Genomic DNA, 21108 nt, shown 5'->3' with positions numbered 1-21108 from the left:
ACAAGTGATTAACAAACAGAATGTGTTAACAACAATTATGTGTGAGCAGCGGTGCAGAGCGGGTTGGGATTAGATGTTTTTGTCAAACTAATATTAGAGCTGTTATCTCACACTGTTAAATTAGAAGAGATGAGACCACGGGGAGAAACATTCACAGAGTAAAAGGCCCTCTGAAAGAGGACTCCGTTCATTACACTATTCTTGTTCCTTTAAGTTTAAACCTTTAGACCACTGGTTCTCAAATGGGGGTATGTGTATCCCTAGGGGTACTTTGGAGTACTTGAATTTTTTGCAGAAATGCTAATTTACAAATATGCATGCATAATTCCTAAAATAATTATACTATAATAATGAATGAAGTGATGGATTCTTAACATTTGAAATGTAGTATTTAAATGTTTGTTTAAATAAGGTTGTTGTTTAGTAAATCTATCACTGCAGGCGCTGTATTCTTCCTCTTTATAGACTTTTTTTTTCTACCAAAAATGTTTTGCGCTGGTCAGGGGGTACTTGGCTTAAAAAAGCAATTCAAAGGGGGTACAATATTCAAAAAAGTTTGAGAAACACTGCTTTAGACACTGATCACAGTGGCTGCCTTAACAGACTCTGTTTGTATTACATAAAGTCATTTGTCTCATTAGTGTCCGGCCTGTTAATAGTGTAGCAATGTGGCAAGAATAAAAATAACACGTTTGCTTAACAACGCTACAAACTGGGGCTTGAAAAAACGACCACAGAGTTGAACCTCTTGCACAACAAGCCTGACTTTTATGAGCCTCACCATAGTGATATTCAGTGTTTCCATTATATTGTCCATCCCCGTATGTAGAGGCCCGTGAGTCCACACAGAGACAGTTAAAAAGACAGGCACAACATTGCTTTATTGAAGTATTATAGTGGTCATTCATTATTAAACACATGCAACTCTTATAAAAGTCGTAAAACCAAACGTTTACACGTACAAAGATCCTTTTTTCCCCCAGAACAGATGATAAAAAATAGGCTTGATGTGTTCATAAAAAAAAAAAAAAAAAAAAAACATCTCAAAACTTCAGTTACAATTTAGGCCTTTAAAGGTTTCTTAACCTCACCCAAATGAACACAGTTGTGATTTTCATGTCACTTACATTGGTCAAGTATAAGGCAGCAGCAGTCTGTACAAAGAGCAACTAAATCAAACGATATCTACACAATGCTTTGTGTTTTTTTTTTTTTTTTTCTTAACTTCTATTATGGTGGTCTCTCTTCACAAGCGAGCCAACCTGTTAAAAAAATAAATAAATACACTTTGTGCTTTTGGTCCAGAACCACTGTGAAAGTTTGACCGTTGACCCTGAGTGACGGGTGGTGGGGAGGTCAGACCATGTCGGTGTGTCCGAACACACGCTGGTCGCGGTCGGGCGGAAACTGCTGCGTCCAGTCGATGATGGCCGGTTTGAAGAGGCCACAGCAACGCATCTGGAAGAAGGACACCAGGTTCCGCACCACGCCCAGACTGCAGAGAGACGGTTCAGGAAGGGACCATCAGTCAGAGTCCATTGATAAATGTACTTTTTCACATTGCCAGGTAAAGATTTACCACTGCCATTAAACCTTTTGTATGTCAAGTATTATCCAAATGATATTTTTGTAATGGTTTTTATGTGTGCAAATTAATTGCTTGGGTGTTTTTGTGTTCGCTTGCCTGAAACTGCCCCTAGGATCAACAAATACAGTATTTTGAATTGAACTGATTATATTGAGAGTATCGAGATTTATTAATGAAAACAAAATCAGGACTTTACCACTGAATATGCACTCAATAATTGAAATTTGAAATGTGTATAATTTTTTTTTTCTTCTCAGTGATTTCACTGCACCTTCGTTCACAACCACAGTTACAGCCCAGCAACCGATTTTAAGTCAACACTAAAAAAAGATGCATTTTGGGTCACACTTTTTCACACAAGCAATTTTTGGGGTTCAATAATCACATCAAAACTATGCAAGTTCCTGAACTTCCTGAACTGAAACAGAACTGATTGTTCTTTAAGCCAAATGTATAATTCAAAAAATAGCCCCACATCATCACATACCCTTCACCATATCTAGAGATTGGCATGGGGTACTTTCCATAAGATCATCTCTCAATGCAAATCCAACCAGCTATCGGGCTAACTGAAATAAAACCATGCCAATCTCTAGGTATGGTGAAGGGTATGTGATGATGAGGGGCTATTTGAATTCCAAAGGCCAAGGGAACTTTATCAGGATGCATAGTATCCTGGATCCATGAAATAACTGGCCTTTAAAAATAAAAATCTGCCTGCCTCTATGGGAATTTAACATAGGGGTGTCTACACTTATGCCCCCTGTATTTTAAGGAAGAACATTTATTTATTTACGATACATCATTCATTCACAAAGAAAATTGGTGTTCTCAAAGGTTGGATTTTTCCTAATTCTTTCAATTAAGGCATAAAGATCAATTTCCAAAAGATGATTTTTTTATTCCCCTTTTTAGTCAACTTTAGCATGGGTTCCTATCCTCATGAGTAGCACTGTATGCTGAGAAAAATTTGTAATTACAATTTGTAATGCTACAATTTTCAGCATGCATTTTGCACATCTAGTTGCACATTCACAATTCTCTCTGTAGACTTTGAGAACATCAGCTTACACATGTTCAATATGATTTAAGTCCTGATTTGTATTTCCATAGAGACTAAATATCCTGTTTGGCACTGTGGTATTAATAATAAATCAGGGCTTATGTACAAGTCACAAGACCTTGACTGAAAAGCATAAAAAGCTCCCCATGAATCATAAAAACAACTCAGCCATTAACTAAATACATTAATGTTGATTTAAAATTGTTTACCAACTGAAACAAAGCACATGGCATTATAGAGCTGAACTGAAATGTGTAAAACAATTACTTTCTTAGTAGGGCTGCGATAAGCGAATAGTGGATAAGTCATTTTTTACGCTTTTACATGCTGAATGATTTATTTCAAAGAAACGTATGAGCACATCTCTGGTAAACCCTAGATTAAAAGTCGTGCTTTTGTGTGATTCTTTGCGGAGAAACTCAGTTTTACAGATGGTAAATGGACTGCATTTATATTGCGCTTTTCTAGTCTTAACGACCACACAAAGAGCACAGCTCTGTCAATAAAATCAACTAATCGAAAACATTTTTTTTTTTCAAAATTAGCACACTAACTCATAACTGAAATTAACTCACTTGTATGGATTCTGTCTGAGGGAGACGGATTGTCGGAGTTTCCTCTGGTGGAGCGTCAGGCTCGTCCGCTCTGCTGTGGTCAGTCCCAGGAAGGCAATCTGCTCCGACACAAGGGACAAACATCAATCTCATAGACAGAGAAGGCACTCATTGTGTGTATAAACATAGCAGGTCAGTGGACCGTGTAAAAGAGGACATATGCACTGTGCACGTGCACTGGCTCAACAGGTTTGGCCGGGCTACACTGCATATCTCCACCTGCGTGTGACGGCTACCTCGCTGAACAAATGTGGTGTCCACACAAACAGCGTTGCTGCCAGTCCCTCTTTCTACATTGAATTTGTCTTTTATAATGGCCATCAAATATTTAATAAAAACCAAACAGAAAGTGTTGAGTTAAGAATTAATATTTAGATTTTTTTCATGTCTGTGACATATTCTACAATTATAGACATTAAAACTGTAGTGAAAGGTGTAATTTTGCTGCTATGATGTCACTATGACTACCAACAGATCATTTTCACTGTCTATTTTTGCTGAGAACCGCACATGCCAGGCGGAAACAATGGGCGACACGCAGAATCTCTGGATAAGCCAAAGCTGAGGCATGCCTGAGCTGCGCTGTTGATGCAGGCTCTGTGGCTGCTCTACCCTGTTAACATGGGGGATGTGTGGCTGCTCTACCCTGTTAACACGGGGGCTGTGTGGCTGCTCTACCCTGTTAACATGGGGGCTGTGTGGCTGCTCTACCGTGTTAACACAGGGGCTGTGTGGCTGCTCTGAAACTATACTATACTGAAACTATACCATCTATCACCATTGATAAAGCTAAACCTATTTTTAAAATAAAGGAAATATCTGAATCAGAGGTTATCAAAATTATAGCAAAGTATTCATATGGTTTGGATACCACATTTTTAAAATCACACAGGGACGCACTTGCTTGCCCCATTGCTCATTTGATCAACCTGTCAGTTAGGCAAAGTACTTTTCCAAGCTCCTGGAAAACAGCAGTGGTATCTCCGATCTACAAGTCTGGTGATAAAACAATGGTGTCAAATTATAGACCCATTAGTATTCTATCAGTAATGTCCAAAAATGGGTAGCTCAACAGCTGAAAAACCATCTAAACTTTGGCCACACCCCTTTACACCCAATGCAATTTGGATTTCGCACAAACCACTCTACAGAGACAGCTAACTGTTTCCTCCTTGAAAACATCAAGTCAAAATTAGATGAGGGTGGTATAGTAGGTGCAGTGTTTCTGGACCTTAAGAAGGCTTTTGACACTGTGAATCACCAGACACTATTATCAAAACTATCTTTTTTAATTTCTCCGATGAGGCCATGAAATGGATGGAGTCCTACTTATCTAACAGGAAACAGAGCGTACATATTGGTAATTCTTACTCTTCATACCTCGACTGTAATATTGGTGTACCCCAGGGGTCAGTATTGGGCCCTATCTTGTTTAGCCTGTACATTAATGACTTACCTTCAGTTTGTCCATTTGTTAATATACAAATGTATGCAGATTTCTTTATCAGAGTTCTTTATTTGCATACCAAGAACAAACAGCAGGCTGCAACTAAACTAACTGAAGCACTGGTCCATGTTTCTGACTGGCTAAAAATGTCATATCTGCATCTTAACATTAACAAAACAGTCTGTATGTTCTTCTCTAAGAAATCCACAAGTGCACAGCAGGCTGATGTTTTTATTGAAGGAGAAAAACTCATGGTTGTGTCTGATTTTAAATACCATTGTATCATTTTAGACTCTAATTTAACTTTTAAAAATCATGTTAAAAAGGTGGCTAATACCATCAGATATAATCTGGCTAACTTTAGACACACAAGGCCATATCTAACCACAGAGGCAGCCACACTTTTTATGCATGCCATGATTTTTTCCCACATACACTGTTTCACAAGCTGGTCCCAAGCAAACATGACAACTCTTAAACCAATAGAAACCCTCTATAAGCAAACTTTATCAGCTATCCCCACTGCCATATCACTACTACATACAACTTATTAAATTTTGAGAGTTTCTTACATTATCTATATGCCTGCCTCATTTTCTGGTTGTTGGGTTATTCTGGGGAAGTGAGGCTCTCCCGTGTGTAGGAAAGTACCGTAAGCGACAGCTGCCGCTGACACAGTGATGCACATGCTTTTCCATGGGTAGTGAAGCTACAGTAGTCAGTGTTTTATGTTCGCTGCAAAGACAAACTAAATCACCTGATTAATGCAACGTAATCACAACATATCCCGGCCATTTTTCACCGCAGAAAGCTGCTACCAGCCAGGCTAAAGCTGACATAGTTATATAATATATAATATATATTTTTTGGGCTTTAGTCATGGTTATGGTTATGGTATTTAGCAGACACTTTTGTCCAAAGCGACATACAATATTGTCATAGAGGAGCAGTTTCTAAATTAGCCACATTTTAAATATTTGCACTCATCAACAGTTTATGAATAATTTTTTTGCCACTGGTTATCTATAAATTACAGGAACGTCTGTCATTTTGATCTATAAAAAATAATTAAATTCTGCTCACTGCACATTTATTATAATGTAATATAATATTCAGTATTCATTATCGAATTCTTCCTTATCATCCTATTTTTTTAAAGCAGGCCTACCTGTTGGCATTTAATTGGGCTACGGGTTTTCTACAGGAATAGCATGTTTGAACGGGCATTGCACTACTTGCTATAAACTTGGACAGTAACCTCCATCATTATAGGACTATTAGGTTGAATGAGTTAGAATTAATTAATTAACCAAGAGTATATTGTTACTTTTTATTTTCAGAGAAAGAATGAATATCAGCTCAACCGATACCTTCAACTGACAGCACCCACAGTCAGGAGGAAGGGAAGCTTGCCTGCTGGTGAGAGTGCATCAAACTGTAAGCAGCAGAAACTAGAGGACACCAAAGCCTCACAAAAGAGCACGGACCAGGCAGTCACCAACTTTGTTGTTCAGGGTTTGCATCCCTTCGGAGTTGTGGAGCAACCAGGATTTATAAATTTAATACAGCATGCTATGCCAAACTACACAGTGATGTCCAGAACAACGGTCAGAGCTAAACTTAGAAAATCAACAGAGGAAATGAAATCCAGAGTAAGGAAAGTGATGCAGAACATTGAATACATTGCAACTACCACAGACTGCTGGACGGGGAAGATGTGAGTGACAGTGAGAGGGATCTGGCATCTGTGTATGTTACAAATGTTAATGCCATATGACATTTTATGTGATTTTCTATCGCTGCGTGACAGGTTCAGCCCTGCAGAACTTGCCTTCTTGACTGAATATGCTGCTACCATGAGCCCAATCGCCAAGGCACTGAACATAATGCAGACAGAGGTGAATGTCCATATGGGATGGCTGGTGCCCACTATTACCCTTGTAACTGTGAAGCTTGACCGCCTCCTAACCTCATCCAAGCTCTACAGAGCCACTGATCTTTGCCCTTCAAGAAGGAATACAGCGGTTTGGACCCATGCTTTCCGACCCCGAACTCATTGCAGCTGCAATTTGACTTCCAAAGTTTCGGACATCCTGGACAAGCAATGAAGACTTGCTGAAACTGGGTAAGTCATTGGCTCTTTAAATTGCAAGATGGAAAGCCTGGCAAAGAGCAGCTCCTAACAGCAGAATCAAAAATATGTTGTTACAGTTTTATGCAAAGGTTTGGGCGCCTCTGATAATTTTTAGGGTTTTAGTTTATCATCTGCTGGGCTTTCAAAGCAGCAGCTTGACATATTTTGCACGTTATGTAATTAATGACATTTCAGTTCCAAAACATTTATAGAATAAACGTTAACAATGTAATGTGCATCACAACAACAACAACAGACGTGTTCCAATGGAGTAAAAAGCAGCTGGATGTATACCTGGCCAGCACAGCTACCATTGCAATGAACATTAAATATCTGTGTTACAGTTAAATAAATATTTTAAAGATGTATAACCAGCCTCTTTTGTTGATTTTGCTAATGATATTTAACTCTGCAGATCACCCTGATAGATAACCAGAATTGTAAGTCAGAATGTAAACTGGGCCACAGATGGTAAGCACAATTACATTAACCTAAAACTAACTTAATTAAAATGCCACAGCCCATACTGTTTGTTTTTTTTTAATTATTAGAATATACACATTAAGAGAATAAATCATTATGCAAGTACTTTTAATACTTAAAGTACATTTAAAATCAGGTACTTTTTACTTTTACTTAAGTAGAATTGTCATTGTGGTACTTCTACTTTTCCTAAAGTAAATATGTCTCTGGTTATTTGTACTTTTACTTAAGTACTGATATTCAGTACTTCCTCCACCACTGGCAATCATCAATAACTGGTTTACCTCATCCTAGGTACTGCCCTTCTATCTATCCCTCTCTCTTTTTTTTTTTCTTTCATAATTTGCTTTCTATCTTTCTTGTATTCTTTTTATTAATGTAATATGATGATGTGTTGACCTGCCAAGGGACTACAGATGAAAATTAGCTTTTCTGCTAACTCTGGTGCATTTACATTTTGAGTGTAAACAAAAAATGTCAATTAATGTGCATTGTCCCTTTTAAATAAACAAATAAATACATTAGGACCTATCTGTAACATTATTTGATAATCATCATTATTATTATTTATAAAGTAATTATATATAATTATTATGGATATTTCATATTTATACGCAATTCGAATATTAAGGCATTATGTTATTTTACATTAGCAATTTTAAAAGGCATTTATAAGAAATCCATTGGTGGCTAATTTAATCTATGAAGGCAGGTGATGCTCTTCATTTTGAGTCTGGTTTTTAAGACAAGAGAACGCTGTTCATAGGATCTTTGAGAGCTGTAGAAAGTTGTTAACAGCCAGTCACCTGGTAGAGCTGCAGCAGCAGGGTCAAGCCGGACCAGCAGGTGTGATAGAAGGCCAGAAAGAAGATGGTGAGCAGCCATGGGGAGCAGCTCACCAGGGCCGAGACGACGCCCCACAGGCCCTGCTCCTCATAATGCAGCACACAGTGAGTCAACCAGTCTGGAAAGAATAAACACAGCACAGGCACGCGTATCCAGTGTAAATATAAAAACTGATACAGATACTGTCGGGGTCCAAAATAAGCAACATCTACCAGCCAAATTCTGGTAAAATATGCAAGTGGCTGGTAGATTTGCTTCACTCACCAGCCAAAAAACAATGGTTATATATTGAATGGCTGGTAACATTCACTAGCCATTTGACTGGTGGACAAAAAAGTTAATTTTGGACTCTAGATACGGTTTTTAATGAGTCGAGTCACTCACATGTGAGGCAACCGTAGAACATCCAGGCTCCCATCAGCACGAGGGAGAGCAGAAAGAGAACAAAGTAGTAGTGGTTCCTCGCACCTGGAACACGACAAATATGTGCGATGAGAGATCGTCTAAAACTTTGTCAGAAGACTCAAATGCGTGTGCACTTCTGAGGGAGCCGACACTGTAACAATGATGGCGACTACAATCACATCCTAATAATTTCAAACGCACACGTAACATCCTCCGATGGATATCGAAATAAAGTTAAAACACTGTAATAATTGCAGTAACTGATGGTTAATGAGTTATTGTACTATAATAGCAGGACAATGTATATTTTAACACATTTTCAGTTTTGTTAATAGCATCAATTTGTTGTAATTTTCAATTTATACTCACTAATATTCTCTAATATGATCACAGTTTATCCTTGACACGCTAAACACATATTTATACGTTAAGAAAAGTACCTGCCGTGAAATAATATAAAACAACAACAACTGAAATTAGCAGAATGTTTTGAAAACATATGTACAGATTTTGATTAAATCTACTATTGGACAAGAATACATTATTTTGTATTATTAAGGATTTTTAAGATTAGGAAACAGAGAAATTTGTCAACATTTTCCTTAATTTCTCACAAACTATCTAATTTAAAATAATCTCAAACACACAGTATATATCCCTGGCCCAGACTCACCACGATGTGTATTTTGATAACACATCCCCCTGATGAAACCTTCGTTACTAGATTAACACATGTAGAAACACGTTATTGTATTTTCTGGCAGCTGCAGTCACTTGTTACTTGCTACAATCTGTCGTACCGATGCAGCCATTGGTCCAGATGGAGTGGTGGTCCTGCTTGGCCACACAGCAGTCACACTGGAAGCAGTGGCTTGTTCTCATTGGTTTCTTGATCTGTGAACAAGGCAATGTAAACCACTAGGTTGTCACTGTTTGTGTTGATAGAACACCGTTGTAAAAAGGGGAAGGCGCTGCGTTCAGAACCTCACCATGCAGGAAGTGCAGAATATTCTGGGCTCCAGACAGCCGGATTCAGCCAACACCAACACATTCTGACAACGTAAACAAACACAACTCCGCTCATTTGTGCACAAAACACCTACATGCAAGATGATAGTATTCAGTGTTTAACTTTTGATGGCCCTCCCAACCATTTTCTTCTCTTCTTCGGTTGCCTTGACGAAGCCTGGGTCGGTCCTGCAGGTGCGAAAGTAGTAGTACAGCAGAGCGGTGGCGTTCAGAGTGAACAAGACCTGAACTGTGGCACTGGGCCCATGTGGGGTCAAAGGTCAAGAAACTCTTCATTCATCAGTTTGAACAAAAGGATACAATATCACACATTACATTAAACTGAATTCAGAAATCAGCTGCTGACTTTGGAAACTATTGATCACAGTGAATACTTTACTGGTTTAAATCTAGCAAAGTTCGCTCAGCAGACTTCCTACATTTCCCAGAATACCTCTAAAACTAATCCGAAATGGTATTTGTGTGTATATATATATATATATATATATATATATATAAAAAATAGTCAGTTCCTGTTGGAAAATTGGAACAATGGAAAAACATATTGTACTTAACATGCAACTTGTTTTGTAGCTGCATTGCATTCTGGTCTTTTTTATCCTACCGTGAATGTAAAAAAAATCTTTTCTTCCGTGTCAGGCAACTCAAGACACAAGTTCTCGCTCACTGATTGTGATGGACTGACCCGATGAAGGATCACTGATCTTTTTTTTGCCGTTAAAATCCACTGAAACTCCTGCAAATGTGTGTCTGACCCGTCCTCTAGATGTCAGAGGAACGCCCACCCTACGATGAAACAAACATCACAAAATAGCTGACTTGTAACTGTTTTAGGTTTGTTGTTTCCTTCGAACAAAGGATATCTGGCAAGAACCAGAGGAACCAGGTGACGAGCATCCAGAACACTGAAGCCATCAGAGATGTAGCTGGTAGGAGAGTCTGAAAGGCTGGACTTGGGAAGTTCCTATTTAGACACAAATATTTCTTATTAAATGACAAACAACCGATTTTGTACAACATGCTGATGGAGTACATGAGCACTGGAGCAAAATGTGTTTTTTTTTCTCCATTTACATTACACTCAGAACAGTCAAAAGAACAGCTGTGCCCTCACCTTGAGGCCAGATTGATCACACCTATCACACAGGCCAGCAGGATCCCTTTGAGCAACCAGGACTCGGAGTTCATATCAACTATGGCGCCCACACTTCCAAACATGGCAGTGCAGAGCAAAAACTGCAGAAAGACCTGCAAAATGCAAACAGGATGGTGTTATAGGAGATTTAATGACCAGATGTTTTATGTTTGTAATTTGAGATGTTATGTGTGTGCTCTTTAGTATCTGTTTACCCTGTATCTGTTGACGATCCGCAGGCAGCGCGAGTTGGACCGAATCCTCTCCTGTTTGACGTGGTTGAGCATGTGGATGAGCAGCGGGCTGTGCACCTGATGGGCCAAGTCGATGGGTGTGTGACCCTGAAGAAGCAGCATTAGAAACACCACAAAGACATGCATCATTATTGCTTCAATTCAATATGTAAGTTAATAACAAGAGTTTATAATTGTGCTGCTTTTAAACAAACTGTTCATTTTCAGTGTATGTGCACCCCTGGCAGTTTCAAGTTTCCACACCACACTCATTTAAGTTTCCTTCTGAACCACGATCGAAACCAAACTAGTTGCGACACATGTTTCTGTCTGTCTGTCTGTATAATAAAACAAATGCTTTTGAGATAATGATTCCAGTAAGTATTTCAATTAAAATCCCTATATGTCTTTAACATTTTGCACTGGCAAAAAAAGTGCAACATGGATTTGCTGTTGATGCCAGATGGTCACACAAGTCCAGTGCGTCCATTATTTCTATATTTGAGGGAAATAAGTTTCTGACTAGTGGCATTTCTTACTCGCAGTGTGACAGCAGACTGAAACTTACGTTGATGTTTTCTGCATCGATACTGGCCCCGGCCTCCAGCAGGATGTGGGCCGCGTCTACGTTTCCTGCCAGCACGGCGCAGTGCAGCGGAGTGTTCCTGTTCACTTTGTCCACAGCACTCACAGAAGCGTTATTTTTGATTAAGAAATTTGTGGGTTCAGGCCTAGGACAGAAGAACAACATGTGCGGTTTATTTCTTAACAACCTCTCTAGATACTAATGTCAAGAGTAGGCCTGCATGATTCGGGATGTCACGAAGTGTCATGTTTATTGCACACATGAACCATGACACAACAAAACAAATTGGCAGTACCAAACAGATAGATAGAGCACATAGATAGATACACATAGATCATCACCACGAGCCTGGAAACACAGAGGCTTCACTGAAGAGAAGGGAGAGAATTGCAGCGCTTTAAAACCTTTTTTATACAGTCAGTGTTTAAAACTCACAGAAGAAAGTAGTAGCGTTTGTGATGCAGTCGGCTCGTAAAATTAAATGAGAATCAGTCATTAAAAAGAAAAGAAAAAAATCGAAGTTATTTAAAAATTAAATCTCGAGATCGCGATTTTATAACGATTAATCGTGCAGGCCTAGTCAAGAGGTCATGAAATAAGTTTATTTTAGATACTTAACCCAGTCTATAGACTAATAGACTCCTCTCTGGACTAGTCAAAAGTTGTGGTGTGTGTTTTTACACCTGAAGAACTATTTCTTATATTTTTGCTGCTTGTTTTTTTTTTTTTTTTTTTTTTATAAATACACAAACGCTTTAAAGAAAGCTGTGATGCAGGCAGAGTTCATGTAAAACATGCGGGCAGAAAACATGTGCAGGATGCTAAATATACAAATCGGCACAGACACAACCTCCATTCACTGTTTCACTAGTCAACAATATTTGGGTATTCACATACTGACTTGAAACCAGTGGGGTTAAAAGTATATCCTATATAAGTAAAGGATTAGGATGCTTACCCAATAATCTTTTGGGCTGCTAACATCAGTGGTGTCTGTCCATTGCAGTCAGGTCCTTCAACTTCCTGGAGGCAACGAGGCGATGAGAGGATTACCAAACAGACAAGGAAAAAGAAAAGAAAAAGAAACTTGCACCAAGTGAAAAAGACCTCTAATAAGACAAAACAAATAGAGGTGTTTACGGAGTGTGTGTGTGTGTGTGTGTGTGTGTGTGTGTGTGTGTGTGTGTGTGTGTGTGTGTGTGTGTGTGTGTGTGTGTGTGTGTGTGTGTGTGTGTGTGTGTGTGTGTGTGTGTGTGTGTGTGTGTGTGTGTGTGTGTGTGTGTGGAGTCTGACCTGTCCCTTAGCCATAAGATATGCTGCTATGGCCATGTGCTGGAAGAGGATGGCGAGGTGGAGAGCGCGGTAACCTTCTCCGTCTGCGATGGAGGGATCTGCTCCGTATCTCATCAGCTGGATCACCATGGGGAGGTGGCCCTGCCTCATCATTGACAACACCCACAGACAGCTTTATTGACGAATCCACAAAACACATCAAAACACATCCCCCTGCAGAAAGCACTTTGGCCAAACAGAAACAAAATGCATCGTCATTCGCTTTGCGTTTCATTTCAGTTGGTGCAGTTGTGATGCAGTCAGTAATGTTGTTAGAATGAGCTTTTTCCAGCATCGTCTCCTGGCTAAAGTTAAGCCTTTCCTCAACAGGCACGATCTAGAAAAGGCAATTCATGCCTTTATTAGTTCTAGGTTGGATTATTGTAATGCTCTTTACGTTGGTCTGAATCAGACCTCCATCGCACGTCTTCAACTTGTGCAAAATGCAGCTGCTCGCTTTTTAACAAACACATCTAGACGTGCACATATCACTCCTGTTCTCTACACCCTTCATTGGCTCCCTGTGCGTTTTAGAATCGATTTTAAGATTTTATTGTTTGCTTTCAAGGCCTTAAATGGTCTGGCCCCGGAGTATTTGTCCGAAATTTTAACTTTGCGGGAGCACAACCGGTCATTGCGGTCTTCAAACCAGCGACTTTTAGAAGTGCCAAGGTCTAGATATAAACAGTGGGGTGACCAGGCTTTTGCAGTTGCTGCTCCGAGACTCTGGAACAAGTTACCCCCTGATATTCGCACTATTACAGATGTAGCTCTTTTTAGGTCCAAACTTAAAACGCATCTGTTTAGTCAGGCTTTTAATACGTAGCAGTGGTGTGACGATTTCATTCTTCTGTTTCTCTGTAACTATTTCTGATTTTACATGTTCTTTCTTTATATTGTATGATATGTGTTTTTATTCTTGGTTTCGATGTTAAGCACTTTGGATACCTGCTGGTTGCTGTAAAAAGCGGGTTGCTGTGAAGCATCCGTTCACATAGGGTTAATATACAACCCGTATATTTATCTCAAAAACACTCCCGGTGCTCCTCAGCTGTGGAGCCATGTACTTGTTGTCCAAGCCCGTGTGTTCTTGCTAAATAAATGTGTGCTGCATTCACTGTCCCGTGGGAAATATATTATGCAAAGTCAAGCTTCATGCAGATCACCCTGATGGATAACCAGAATTGTAAGTCAGAATGTAAACTGGGCCACAGATGGTAAGCACAATTACATTAACCTAAAACTAACTTAATTAAAATGCCACAGCCCATACTGTTTTTTTTATTATTAGAATATACACATTAAGAGAATAAATCATTATGCAAGTACATTTACTAAAATCAGGTACTTTTTACTTTTACTTAAGTAGGGTTTTCATTGTTGCACTTTTACTTTTACTAAAGTAAATATATCTCTGGTTATTTGTACTTTTACTTAAGTACTGAGATTCAGTACTTCCTCCACCACTGGTCACGGTAGGCTTGTATCACGTGGACGCGCCGACAGTTTTGTTGTCATTACTTACAATTCCTCAACTCCTGGGGGCGACAGAAACTACGCACTATAGCTTTAATAGAAGCCTAAAGCTGCTGACAATAACAATAAAGGGAGTTTTTATTTTTTTAACATCCCTTTTTAACATTTCTTTTGACACATAAATGATATGTAAACAATTGAACCAGGATAATTAATATAAAAATCTAGAATAAAAAAAGAAAAAACCCTAGCAACAAATCCCGTTATGGTCATTCAGTCACCTTATGGCCCAGTGAAGAGGAGTAGAGTTCAGGTCTCCTCCAAGCTGGTCAACTATCGACCCTTTAGAAATATAATACCTGTCAGGGAAGATACAGAGAGCAGATCAGTGTTAAAACAAAAGTCTGTGTCAACAGTTCAGAACATTTCAATTTGGAGCGTGTTGTATTTCAGTTCAGTTGTCTCTCATTTCTTTTCTGGATGTTTTTTGTGAAGCCGTTTATTACTGCCTCAAAGCACTGTGCTTCTTCGCAGACACTTCTGACACGGGAAATAAAATACATAAAGTCCCCGAGGAAGGACTGACTGTACTGAGGCGGATTCTTTTCAATATTATGTCCAACTGACAGCAGCAACAACATCCACTTACATTTACTTTGTGACTGAATTTATCCTAATTCAAATGCAATGTTATTTATGTGAACATAGAGAGGAGTGATTTTGACTCAAAAACAGCCAATATGATACTAAATAATTCATTTCAATACATTTTTAATATAATGGCCCTATATGTCCGGAACAATGGCATCTCATTTACTCGAGCATATTACAGTACAATGTTTTTTCCCTAATTTCACTCACACTAAGCAAGTGACACAGGGCTACTTATCAGATCAGATAGCCTCTGTGTTTGGACAAATATGATGCAGGGAAATGTTTATATATTTGCATAAAACTATTTCTCATGTCTCTCTGGTAAGTCCTGATGTGTGTCCTGTGTCATGTAATGAGAGAGAATTATATCTGCAGGTCTTAAGCGTGATTTATGGTTCTGCGGAGGCTCAACGCAGAGCTTTCGCCATAGCCTACGTACTGTAAGAGGCCTGAAGTTTATACTTGTGCGTTGGTGTGTGTGTTGAGCCGGCATGTGTGTGTGTGTGTGTGTGTGTGTGTGTGTGTGTGTGTGTGTGTGTGTGGAGTGTGTGGTAGAGCGAGGGCGAAGTGAGAGAGTGACGGTGATTAGCTTTGGAGCGAGTAGCGACTCTAGAGTCATAGTGAGAGAAAAAGTGTCTCCCCTGTGCTTTCTGACCACAGTCGGAAATCTGTAGCAGGAAAAGTCAACCCTCTCCTTGACTTCACGTTGTTTATGGAGAAGGAGAACCAGGAAATGAGTCGGGGGAAATGCGATGCTACCAAGACACGACGTGTTGGTACATTTTTCGAGAGGTGTGCTTCAGGCTACGGCGTAGGGTCCGGCGTAGGTCCGTGTCTCCACGTACCTACGTACGTAGCCACGGCGTAGATTTTACGCAGAAGTATAAATCACACTTTACTTGACAAGCTCTGAGCGGCTGTTGATGGCCGCCCAATGCAGCAGAGTGACGTTCTCTTTGTCCGGCTGCCTGACGTCGTATCCTGCCTCCACCAGCTCCTTACAGCGCTCAAGGATGCCGAACCTGAGAGGATCACACAGAGAAAGACATTTTATTAACACACCAATAATAATAACCACCAGACTAATACTTTATGTTGCACAGTGCTCCACAATTATAAAACAACAAATAAGGAAAATACAGAACCCTGAATAAAATTAACAAAACTACTACTAAGGAACCATTCGGTATTTATGGAATGGACCACCGGAGGAAAATAGAGGGGGGTCATGTCTTTTTATTCTTTGTTGAGGGGAGGGTCATCACATTTTTTTTAGTCTACGGGGAAGGGTCACCCAACTTTTGTATTTATGAGTAGAGCAAAATTTCAAAGTGGCTTGTTTGGTGCATATTTATCCATGTAGCTCCATGTAGCTCTCTCAGTCTCGGCCCCTATCGCTAGCAGATGGTCCCTCCCTGTTTAGTCAGCTGGTGAAGGGAGGGTCAGGTCTATTTTGACTAAAAGTCCTTCGGTGGCCCCTTAATTAAATAACGAACAGTCCCTAATTACTACTACGACTACTAAATAAAACTACTACTACTACTAATTATAACAAATTTTCAACTAAAAGCCACTTGATAGACAATAAACTGTCAACTGTGAGTAGATAGTAGAACATTAAGTTTATTTAATCATAGCTTCAGGCTGTGGGAAAGAAATCTGCAGCATGTGTACACGTGGTTTCCACAATACTGACAGACGGTGAGATGAATAGACAGATAGGAGTGGCTCTGCGGATTCTTTTCATCTCCCGTCTAACAACAAGAATGACCTTCGTTCTGCTGTACAGTATTTCAACTCACTGATCAGTTAGCAAAAGCAGCAGCACTTCAGTTTGCTACAATTACTGCTGTGTACTAATCTCACCTAAAGCACAATGACAGGTTTGTGCAGCGTTATCATTTACTGTTTTATTTCTAGGTTGCTTTCAAACTGGACAAAAAAAACTGACTTGTCACTCTCTGACTGCTAGTTAAACACAGAGCTCTGAAAGCAGCTGCACATTCCTTACGTTTTATTGCGCAACTCCTACACAAATACATTGATTAAATACTTGTCAGTGCCTGAAATTCAGCATAAGTGAATACACCCATGCTAAAGTTGACTAAAAAGAGGAACAAAAAAAATCATCTTTGGGGTACTTTCAGTTAGACTAATAGCTGGTTTGATTTGCATTGAGAGATGATCTTATGGAAAGTACCCCATGCCAATCTCTAGGTATGGTGAAGGGTATGTGATGATGTGGGGCTATTTTAATTCCAAAGGCCAAGGGAACTTTATCAGGATGCATAGTATCCTGGATCCATGAAATAACTGGCCTTTAAAAATCAAAATCTGCCTGCCTCTATGGGAATTTAACATAGGGGTGTGTATACTTATGCCCCCTGTATTTTAAGGAAGAACATTTATGTATTTATGATACATTATTCATTCACAAAGAAAATTGGTGTCCTTAAAGGTTGGATTTTTCAAAATTTTTAATTAAGGCATTAAGATCAATTTTTTCAAAATTTTGTCAACTTTAGCATGGGTGTATTCACTTATGCCAAGCACTGTATCTTCCTAAAGTAATAATCAGAGTTGTCTTAATATTTTACTTACTATTTTAGAACAAAACGTAGGCATAAATTGAAAAGGGGTATTTTTTTCTGGACATAAACAGAAAAACACACAGATGAAACTACCATTTGAGAATCTGGAGTTGGGTTTAAATCTGAGGTTACGAGTTGGTCTAATTCTACACTCTACGATGTTTTAAATTCAGTGATTGGTTAAAGAGCCGCAGCACAACAACTAAATGTTATTTAAACCAAATGTTTAAGGCTAAATAAACTATTTGATTCTAAATACTGACACACAATATTATCTAATAAAAGGTTTAACAGGGGAATCTGCAACCTTAGAAAAGAGGAGGTTCAGGTTTGACGCTGTCAAGACATTGGTCTGATTGCACGATGTATAATGATACAATCGGATAACAGAAAAAGACTTTTCCATATTGTTATCAAATATATCAAACATTAAAGGAAAATTCAAGTTTTTTAACCACTTGGGTTTTATTTTTATAGTTTCGGCAATAATTTCCCTTAGTAACAGATCTGGGAACACTGCAACATCTCTTTTAAAAAAAAAAAAAAAAAAGAAATATGAGCAATCAGATGATCAGACAGGTTGGAAAAAAACGACAGTTTAGCCAAACTTATTTAAAAGCTTTAATTCGTAACTTTTTGATATTAGTGAACGTCTGTTACATTCAAGCCGTTACCAAATGAGTTGCTACAGAGCTAATTAAGACTATCAGCTCCACACAGCTCTCTCTGTATTTCTCAGTATGGCTATGTTCAGAAGATTGTGTCGTCCGGCGACTTTCACGCGCAGAAACTCCAGTGAAGATAATGACTTCTTCTGAAGAGTCCATCAGGTTATTTTTAATCCTCTGTTTCCTCCTTGGCTACTAGCAACTGCGTGGAGGAGGGGTGGGGGTGGTGCGCAATCACGGAAGGCTTGTATCATGTGGACGCGCCGACAGTTATGTTGTCATTATTTTGAATTTCTCATGGGGGCGACAGAAACTACACACTATAGCTTTAATGTACTGCTTATTTACCTTCTTTGACAGTTTTGGCATTGCATGAATTTGAACTACACATTAAAATGTCTACCAGTTGACAGAGAGCAAATGTTCCACCACTTACTGCGTTGCCTTCACTATGTCCCAACTGCCGCTGTCATCCATGTGCGACCGTCTCTTCGGCTGCTGACTGACGTCCATCGTCTGATCTGCGTTTTTGAACTGTCCTTGAAAAGGCGTCATGAAGGGGTGAGCCGCTCTCGGCCCGTGACTGTGAGAGTGACCTGGATGTCCGTGGCTACAGCTGTCATGCATGTGGCCGTGACCCTGCAACACATACACAAGGAAAACACACACATTTGGTCCAAAGTGGTCCACGTGGAAACCTTAGATACCTGAAATTGGCAGAGAACGATTAGCTCTACTGATTTATGCCAGTCACACAACCAGACACCTGAGGCATCAAAGAGATGGAAGCTGGCTCTCAAGTTGCATTTTCTATTTGTAAGGTGTCACTTTGTACAATACGTGATAATGAGGTAAATAGTGAACATTTTGAACTACAGCAAACAGCTAGAACAGTTTGATTTTTGTGAACGAGCAGAAGGTATAGGCAATTTGACAATGATATATACTATGAGGTGAAAAACATATATCACTGTTTATACTGTGGTACACTCAGAGATATTAAAGTGATTGCTGATGGATTGGGCAAAATAAACATTATTGTCTTGTATGGAAACAAGCTGCTGCTCAACTACTTTCAAGAAAATGTACTACATTTTAATCAATATCTTGATATAAAATGTTGTGGTTAAACAATTAGTCATCTGATAGAAAACTCATCAGCAACAATTTGGATTATGAAGTACATGTTGTATATTCTGTTTCATATAACTGTATATTTATTGAATACTGATGGCATCTCCAGAGGTTTGGAATAATATGTTTTTTTTCTGACATTTAGAGACTAAACGAATAGTCAAATAATAACACACAAAAAAGAATTGACAGATGATGAATCTGTCAATGTTTTTTTATATATATAAAAGTAATCAGTAGTTGCATTATTTTAGCCACTGCACCCACTCTTAACAAGTTGACAAGAAGATGATTGTGATAAACATAACAGTCCTATTATTTTGAAGATATAAATAGCAGTATGTTGGGTAATGGTTTGAGGAGACTGACTACTAGGGGCATATTGCTGTTTGGTGGTTGAACAAATTCCAATAGAGTTATTATGCCATGCATGTGAGTGTGCCATGGAAGCTCATACTCTCATGACTCTGGATCCGAACAGATGTTATATGGCATAAACTAACCGCTGTCTGCCTGTAATATTAATGAGTATAATCACATGTGGATTAACGACAATCACAACCGGAGTTGTGACTGATATGATGACATGCTTACAGTTTCGTTATGGATAAACACACGCGTTAGCTGTTACTGCATCATCATGACAAATCAAACAGACTTTCCATAACGTAGCCGTAAATGCCTTTACGTGAAGAAAATTATCTAAATCTAACCGTTGGGGTTGAGCTAGCCAACTACGGTTTGCTACATTTTATTTCCTAGGACGGCGTAGACTCTTAATACATCCATGGCAGACATGGAAGGCATGAGCCGCCCTACTCTTCCTCTGATTGGGTAACAATGTCAGAGTAAGCCAATCAGAGGTAAAGTAAGGCAGAGTAGGGCGGAATATGCCTTCGCCATCCTAGGGAGAAAATACTCGCTTACTGTTTAACGTCAGGTAACTAGCAGCATGCTAACTACGCCCATTGGAGCTGTCTCTGTTGATGTGTATCAGGAAGCACAGGTTATTTCGCATTTACAGCAATTTACCGACGAGCTAAGATTAGACAGCAGGCTAGCTAGGCTAATGCTAACAACCTGCTGAGATAATAGTATTAGAACAAACTAACGTTAGCTACGTCAGCCAGGTCTCCACCAGGTAAACAGTAACACAACAAGTTACAGAAGCAGGTAAAGAACATATAAAGCGACTTACATCATGGTCCTCATTCCAGTCCATCTTGTTGTGAAGGAACGAAGAGAAAGTTCCTGCTGCTGGACGGACCAGAATCAACGTACAACATCCGCTGTGTGTCTTTTCAAAATTAAGGTCGTGAGGACACATTTAAGGATCAACACCAACATCTGATGGTGAAAATGCAGGATTGCAAACTCATAGATTATTTAGAATAAGACATAGAAATGCCTGCCATCTATTATGTATTTATATATGTTACAAGGTTATTTTATCCATCATTTTACAACACGGTTGCACGATGAAATGTAAGTTGTAGCCCCTTCTACACACATAGAACATATACAAATATTTAAATTACAATAAAATAATATACATGCCTATAGAGAGACTTTGGTTTATAGTGGGAATGAGGGTAGTGCAAAAGGTGGTGCAAAACCAGAGTTCCATATCAATACTATACTAGTCTCTTGTGTATTTTTGTTTTTCATACCTCTTATTATTATTTATTTT

At 39.1% G+C, this 21108-nt stretch overlaps 1 protein-coding gene across 1 annotated transcript; it reads right to left on the bottom strand.

The window, feature by feature from the left end:
- Positions 1-855: 855 nt before the first annotated feature.
- Positions 856-20775, bottom strand: zdhhc13 (zinc finger DHHC-type palmitoyltransferase 13). Its single transcript, XM_031323569.2, has 17 exons — positions 20617-20775; positions 18721-18923; positions 15925-16047; positions 14653-14730; positions 12857-13001; positions 12522-12586; positions 11546-11708; positions 10960-11085; positions 10724-10857; positions 10473-10573; positions 9732-9856; positions 9570-9632; positions 9381-9474; positions 8560-8643; positions 8136-8293; positions 3227-3324; positions 856-1495 (listed from the first exon to the last, which is right to left on the bottom strand). The coding sequence occupies exons 1-17, from the start codon at positions 20743-20745 to the stop codon at positions 1357-1359; spliced, it is 2028 nt and encodes a 675-aa protein (XP_031179429.2). The 5' UTR covers positions 20746-20775; the 3' UTR covers positions 856-1356.
- Positions 20776-21108: the final 333 nt, after the last annotated feature.

Source organism: Sander lucioperca, chromosome 3, assembly GCF_008315115.2.
Source record: "Sander lucioperca isolate FBNREF2018 chromosome 3, SLUC_FBN_1.2, whole genome shotgun sequence".
Lineage (NCBI taxonomy): Eukaryota > Metazoa > Chordata > Actinopteri > Perciformes > Percidae > Sander > Sander lucioperca.
This window is presented reverse-complemented; position numbering and strand designations above follow the sequence as displayed.